The sequence below is a fragment of the Scylla paramamosain genome, chromosome 36 (genome assembly GCF_035594125.1).
Source record: "Scylla paramamosain isolate STU-SP2022 chromosome 36, ASM3559412v1, whole genome shotgun sequence".
In the NCBI taxonomy this organism is placed as follows: Eukaryota; Metazoa; Arthropoda; class Malacostraca; order Decapoda; family Portunidae; genus Scylla; species Scylla paramamosain.
In genome coordinates this window covers 13,236,908-13,244,407 of record NC_087186.1, presented here as the reverse complement: position 1 = coordinate 13,244,407, position 7,500 = coordinate 13,236,908, and the positions used below count along the sequence as shown (strand labels likewise).

Genomic DNA, 7,500 nt, shown 5'->3' with positions numbered 1-7,500 from the left:
TCTTAAATCAATTCTAAGTAACATCATCCCTCAACGATCACGCACACACACACACACACACACACACACACACACACACACACACACACACACACACACAGAGAGAGAGAGAGAGAGAGAGAGAGAGAGAGAGAGAGAGAGAGAGAGAGAGAGAGAGAGAGAGAGAGAGAGAGAGAGAGAGAGAGAGAGAGAGAGCAATACAACCACCACCATCACCACCACCACCATCACCATCACTCACAATCATATCTAACAAGGATAAATCTGAATGTCACCTAAAGTAAAATATAACATTCTCTCTCTCTCTCTCTCTCTCTCTCTCTCTCTCTCTCTCTCTCTCTCTCTCTCTCTCTCTCTCTCTCTACTCACCTATGTTCACCTTCACATACAAACATACGCACACTTTGTTACCTGTCGCTCACACTTACCTGGAAAGAACAAAATATATAATTAAAATAATGCAAAAAAACATAATGATAATAATAAAAAAATAAAATAGTAGTAGAAGTAGTAGTAGTAGTAGTAGTAGTAGTAGTATAGCTTATGTCATATTACTACTACTACTACTACCACAAGATTAACAAAGAATAAAACACCAATAAACACACTTAATACAATAATACCAATACACCTAATATTTTCATCACCACTCAAGAACGACTGGCCAGCGAGTAATAATAACAGCCAATCAGCACGCGAGTAGCCTATGACGTCATGATGGGGGTAGGGGGTAAGGCGACAAGGCAAGAGGAATTAACAGACAGACTGACACATGTGATTGTTTAAATGAAGGTGTTGTTAATGAAGGTTAAAATTAGTGTCTAAGTGGTGAATGACAGACAGACAGACAGACAGACAGACAGACAGACAGACAGACAGACAGATGAATGGTAAATTTAGTAAGTAATGAATAAGATACACAGATAAGTACATAAATACATAGATAGATATAGATCATTAAGTAAATAAATAGATATACATACAGATAGATAAGGAGACATAAATTGATAGAAACTGGCTGCCTAACACACACACACACACACACACACACACACACACACACAGATATTACGTTACCCACAATAAAATAAGAGAAAAAGAGAAAAAATCCTCCTTCCTTGGATCTTAAATTATTTCTTCCTCCTTCTCCTCCTCCTCCTCTTCCTCCTCCTCCACCTCCTCCTCCTCATTCTTCGTTTCAGTGATAAATGGAGAAAACAACTGTCACCTTATGCACACCCAAGGCCGAGAGAGAGAGAGAGAGAGAGAGAGAGAGAGAGAGAGAGAGAGAGAGAGAGAGAGAGAGAGAGAGAGAGAGAGAGAGAGAGAGAGAGAGAGAGAGAGAGAGAGAGAGAGAGAGAGAGAGAGAGAGAGAGAGAGAGTTAGAAAAAAAAATACACATCTAATTTTGCTTTTACCCAGAATAAATTTCGCTTCAAGACACGACAAATTCTGCCAACATCCTTTCAAGTCACGAGGAAGGAGCGTGAAATTGAACGAGCTTAACTGTTAATTAACCCAAACGTGAATAAAATCGGAAAATACTGCCAGGCTTAATGGTAACCTTGCCTGGTGGGTGGGTGGAGGAGGAGGAGGAGGAGGAGGAGGAGGAGGAGGAGGAGGAGGAGGAGGAGGAGGAGGAGGAGGAGGAGGAGGAGGAGGAGGAGGAGGAGGAGGAGGATACAGTTAAGAGGGAGGATAAGAGTCACAGTATTAGTGGCAGTAACAGCACTGGTGGTGGTGGTGGTGGTAGAAGAAGAAGAAGAAGAAGAAGAAGAAGAAGAAGAAGAAGAAGAAGAAGAAGAAGAAGAAGAAGAAGAAGAAGAAGAAGAAGAAGAAGAAGAAGAAGAAGAAGAAGAAGAAGAAGAAGAAGAAGAAGAAGAAGAAGAAGAAGAAGAAGAAGAAGAAGAAGAAGAAGAAGAAGAAGAAGAAGAAGAAGAAGAAGAAGAAGAAGAAGAAGAAGAAGAAGAAGAAGAAGAAGAAGAAGAAACAACAACAATAACGATGATGAAAAAAATGCTATAAAAACAATAACAATCACCACCACCACCACCACCACCACCACCACCACCACCACCACCACCTCCTCAGCAAGGCCCAGACAGTCACGTGACGCAATGGACCGTGGCTGCAATACACACACTCCGACGTATATATTTAGTTTGATCATAAGGAAAAGACAGACTTAATTTTTTTCCGATTATACTGCTTTACTAGTGAGATAAGCCCGTGTGTGTGTGTGTGTGTGTGTGTGTGTGTGTGTGTGTGTGTGTGTGTGTGTGTGTGTGTGTGTGTGTGTGTGTGTGTGTGTGTGTGTGTTGCTATCTTCACCTATTTTTATTGAAGCTTTTTTTTGCATCTTCTTTAATCTTCTTTAGTAAATCGTTTCTACTTCTGTCTCGCATTTTTGTTGTTGTTGTTATTGTTGTTGTTGTTGTTGTTGTTGTTGTTGTTTGTGTGTGTGTGTTTTTTCCTCCCCCTTTTCTTTAATCTTTAGTAAATCGCTTTCTTCTTGTCTTGCTGTTTTTTTCTTCCTTTTTTATTGTGTGTGTGTGTGTGTGTGTGTGTGTGTTGTCAGCAGCTACGTAGCGCAGGCCAGATGGTGATGTGTGATGTAAACAAACTATTTCTAATTTTCACCACCACTACCACCACCTGCTGCTTCTCGCCTCCACCTGACAGCTGGCTACCCTTCCTTCACCACCCCATCAACACCCCTTCCCCCATCCCCTGCACCCGTCACCACCTACACCGCTACCTACACCCCTATTAAACACCTCCACGCGCCGTAAAGGTAAGCTTACACCTGTTTACTTCCCTTTTTACGTGACGAGATGGCAACAGTAGTAAATAGCTATTATGGTCTCTCTCTCTCTCTCTCTCTCTCTCTCTCTCTCTCTCTCTCTCTCTCTCTCTCTCTCTCTCTCTCTCTCTCTCTCTCTCTTTCTCGTTTTAAATGGATGTTGCACTAGCTGGCTGAGAGAGAGAGAGAGAGAGAGAGAGAGAGAGAGAGAGAGAGAGAGAGAGAGAGAGAGAGAGAGAGAGAGAGAGAGAGAGAGAGAGTGAGAGATTAAGCATACAGTCAGAAGGGAAAACACACTTGGGGAAAGAAGGCGCGTCATCCAGAAAGGAAGATAAGGGGAAGTGAGGGGAAGAGGGAGGGGAGGTGAGGGGAGGCTGTCAGTGGGTGGTGATGGGAGTGTCTGGAGTGAGGGGAAGTCTTTTCAAGGCGCGTACTAAACATATACCAAGGTCATGACGTCCCTTCCCCCTCCCCTTCCCCTTCCCGGTAACCATCTCGCCCCATCACAACCCACGCGGCCTGGGGAGAGGGGTGAGGAAGAAAGGGAGTGAAGGGAAGGAAGGGTTAAGAGGAATGGTAAGGAAGGGAATAAGGGATGGGAAAGGAAGGGATAGACGGAAATGGATGGGAGGAATAGGAGTGTAGAGGAAGGGATGAGAAGGAAGGGAAGATGGAAAAGGGAAGGAAAGAAGCTACGTAGGGAAGTACAGTAAGCAAAGCTGGGAGAGAAGAGGAGATATGATGAGGAAGATGTTACTAGAAATGGGAAGATGAAAAATGAAGGAAGAATGTTTGGGGAGAAGGGGATGGAAAAAGGGAGAATATGAAGGGAAATAAGAAAATAAGTGCAAGAAGAATCCAGCCCGAATCAATGCAGGTCATGTTCCGCCGCTCAAGTCTGAGGTCACTACTTCTCCCGCCACGTGACCCTCAGTGGCCGCTCGAAAACCTCGTCTTAATATCAACAGCCGCTGGTTCTACTACTTCTACTGGACGAAGGGACTTGTTGAAGAGGTGAGGGATGAGAAGCACTTTAAAACATGAATGCAGGGACTGGAATGACGGAGGACACGGCAAGCCTGGTGGTGGAGATCAGTCCCACGAGGTTTGCTCCCTGCTCACGTCGCGCGCAATAAGAGAAGCAAGTCCCGCCGCTGGCCCTAACGGACCCAGACAGGTCAGGTCACCGTGACAGCCGCGGGGCGTCACACGAGATTGGGAAAAGGTGAAGTATGAATGACTGCGTGCGTGAGTGATGTAAGGTGGGGTGATGCCGCGGCGTGAAGCGCGGGTGGTGACACTTACTCCCGACCGTGATCCGTAGCCCGAGGAGAGGGAGGAGATGGAACCTGAGCCCAAAGACTTGGACCGCGCCGCCCTGGCTAGTGCCTTGGCCGAGGCGTAGCTGCTGTAGTCCCTGGAGGAGTAGCTGCGGGGGACGGAGGAGCCGGAGAGCCCCGCGGCCCTGCTGCCGGAGAAGCTGTGATGTCTGTTAAGTGCTGTGCTGGTGAGGTCAAGGAGCACTGTGTTGGTGGCGGTGTCACCGATGTGGCTAGAACGCGGGGGCGACGCGCCGCGGGAGAGGGAGGTGTGCCTGGACCGGGAGCGTTCCTTGACGTCCCGCGGCAGCGAGGAAGATCTGGTCCGCGCGCCCTTGCCGTAGGAGCCGTACATGCTGTGAGGGGACGAGTAGAGGGGCGTGGCGTAGGGGCTGGAGTAGCCGCCGCTCAGGACGCGGGAGCTGCTGTAGGAGGAGGTGATGGGCGAGGCCACCAGGGAGGAGCCGTAGCTGCCGCCGCCGTAGTGCCGCCGGAAGGACATGGTGGCGCTAGTCACTGCAGGCAATGGGCAAAAGTCCTGACGCAACACACCAGTGCACGAGCACGCCGCGGGGCCACCGAGGGGCGACAAGAGATTGAGGCTGTTCCGACACCCAACACCTGAGTGTCTGTGCGAGGCGCGAGAAGAGCTCCGGGCGGTGCGGGAGGCAGAAAGAGGAACACTGGCGGCGGGCAGGGCTGGGCCGCTACTATCACGGCGGGCAGCGAGGGGGTGACGCCATGCCAAGACGGGAGGAGGGAACGCGGGGGTGGCCGAGAGGGGAGAGCTGAGGGGTCACGTGGGAAAACTAGGGGGCAGGGCGGGGGGTGAGAAGGGGGCGAGACGGGGGGGCCAAGGGAACTTCAATCAGTGTAAGTAAGAAGGAAATTAATGGAAAGGAGGGAAGGAAGGAGTGAGGGGAAGCGTGGGGAGGGGAAAAGTGTAGAGGGGAACCAGGTAGTGGGGCTGCTGAGGTGAGGGGAGAGGAAGACAGGTATAAAAAACACGTGGCATATACACCTGTACTCTCTCTCTCTCTCTCTCTCTCTCTCTCTCTCTCTCTCTCTCTCTCTCTCTCTCTCTCTCTCTCTCACCTGGTTCCGGAAATAATCTTTGACCAATGAGGCACCGATTTGTCTCGCCCTTAGCCAAATGCCCTTCTTACTCAGAGCGTGACACCTTCCCCTCACTTCACCTTGCCCTGCTTCCTCTCACCTCCCTCCCTCATCTCCCATTCCTTCCCTCAGTCCTTAATACCGTGACACCTTCCCCTCACTACCTCAACGTGCTTTACCTTGCTCTCTTTCCCCTCACTAGATCATTTTACTTGTGTTCTTTTCCCTCTTATTTCACCTTTCTTTCTTTCTTTCCTCTCACCTTCCTTCCCTCTTCCCCTCGTTACTTAGTCTTGTTTTACCTTGCTCTCATTCCCCTCACCTTCTTCCTCTCATTTATCACACTACAGTATTTTTTCCCCTTACTTTTTCCTTCATCGCGCATCCAAATCTCTCTCTCTCTCTCTCTCTCTCTCTCTCTCTCTCTCTCTCTCTCTCTCTCTCTCTCTCTCAACTTTTTTTATTCATTTTATTCATTCATGTTTTCATCTTTTTTATCCTAGTTTCATTATCTCCTATCTTTACGTTAATCTTCCCCTCCTCCTCCTCCTCCTCTCTTATCATTTTTTTTCACTTACTCCTTTATCTTTCCATCTTTTCATTCTACTTTCCTCCTCCTCCTCCTCCTCCTTAAACTTCCTTCCCTCTGCAGTGTCACGGTCGCTTCTTCGCTGCTATTATTACAGAACTTCGCTTTATCACTCGCCAAGAGATGGAGGCGGTGGTGGTGGTGGTGGTGGTGGTGGTGGTGGCGGTGGTGGTGGTGGCGGTGGTGATGGTGGTGGTATTTCGGGCGTCAAAGTGAGGGTGTTTACGAGCGATGGTTGTGACTTGTTGTGTAAGGAAGTGGTGGTGGTGGTGGTGGTGGTGGTGGTGGTGGTGGTGGTGGTGGTGGTAGGTCTACACACACACACACATACGCATACACGTTCCCACATTTAAGAAATACTTCGTTTGTTTCCTTTTAAGCTTCCTTTCTTGGCGAGGAGGAGGAGGAGGAGGAGGAGGAGGAGGAGGAGGAGGAGGAGGAGGAGGAGGAGGAATAAATAGAGAAGGGATATATAGTAAACAAGACATGGAGACAAGGGGTAAAAAGGGAGCAGAAAGGAGAAGGAGGAGGAGGAGGAGGAGGAGGAGGAGGAGGAGGAGGAGGAGGAGGAGGAGGAGGAGGAGGAGGAGGAGGAGGAGGAGGAGGAGGAGGAGGAGGAGGAGGAGGAGAAATTACCACAAAGAAAGAAACAAAAAGAAATGAGAAAAAGAAGTTGAAACGAAAACGAAAAAAAAAAAAAAGAAAATGAAAGACAAGACGTAGGAGGAAAGAACAAAGATGGAAAGAGAGAGGGAGAGGGAGAGGGAGAGGGAGAGGGAGAGGGAGAGGGGAGAAGGGGGCGGCATCTTCTATAAAGGTGTGAGAGATGCCAGGGCGCCCCCCTTTCCCCTCACCCTGCCAAGCCGCCCACAAAAGGAAGAGAAAGAGAGGAGGGGAGGGGAGAGAGAGAAAGATGGGAGAGGGAGAGAGGAGAGGGGAGCCGACGCCCACGTAAGACACACTCCCTCTTCCTCTCTCTTTTCCCTCCAAGTCTACAACTACGCAGACAGACCGATGGGAGAGGAGAGGGGAGAGAGGAAAGAGGGGAGGAGGATAGAGAGCGGAGAGGAGAGGGAGGGATAGAGGGGAGAGGGGTGGAAGAGTGGAAGGTAGCAAGGAGAGGGGAGGAAGGGGAAGAAGGGAGAAGAGAGAGAGAGAGAGGGGAGAGGTGCAAATAGGCGTGTACAGAAGGTAAGAAAGGGAACAGGTGGAGAGAGAGAGAGAGAGAGAGAGAGAGAGAGAGAGAGAGAGAGAGAGAGAGAGAGAGAGAGAGAGAGAGAGAGAGAGAGAGAGAGAGAGAGAGAGAGAGAGAGAGAGAGAGAGAGAGGAGGTGTAAAGTAGCGTAAGAAAAACAAAATGAAAGGAGGAGGAAGGAAAAGAAATAATGAATAAAAAAAGAGGACAAATAGAGAAGGAAAGAGGAAGTGGAGAGATAAAAGATGAATAAGAAAAAGACAACTGGGGGAAAAAAGGAAATAAAAACAAGATGAATGGAAGGAAATAGGGAAGAGGGGAAGGAAGGGGAGGAAAAGTATCGTGCTGTAGTATATGAGGAGGGACGAAAAAGGAAAGAAAGGGAAACAAAGGAAAAAGAGAGGAAATGGAGGAAAGGGGAAAATAAATAATAAAGGAGAGGAGGAGAATGAGGAAAAAAATGGGAAAATACTGAAGAA

General features: G+C 48.5%; 1 protein-coding gene across 16 annotated transcripts in view; it reads right to left on the bottom strand.

Moving 5' to 3' along the window:
• The window catches only part of LOC135091016 (protein phosphatase 1 regulatory subunit 12B-like), an 88,131-nt gene that overhangs the window by 15,280 nt on the left and 65,351 nt on the right, over nt 1–7,500 (bottom strand). For 2 of the 16 annotated variants that reach the window (XM_063988319.1, XM_063988320.1), the window contains one exon: nt 393–428. The exons of the other annotated variants lie outside the window; for them this stretch is intronic. In XM_063988319.1, coding sequence (XP_063844389.1) covers nt 408–428 — 21 coding nt within the window. In that variant the 3' untranslated portion in view covers nt 393–407. Of the gene's footprint in view, nt 1–392; nt 429–7,500 lie in introns of those variants that run through there. 16 annotated transcript variants of the gene reach the window in all.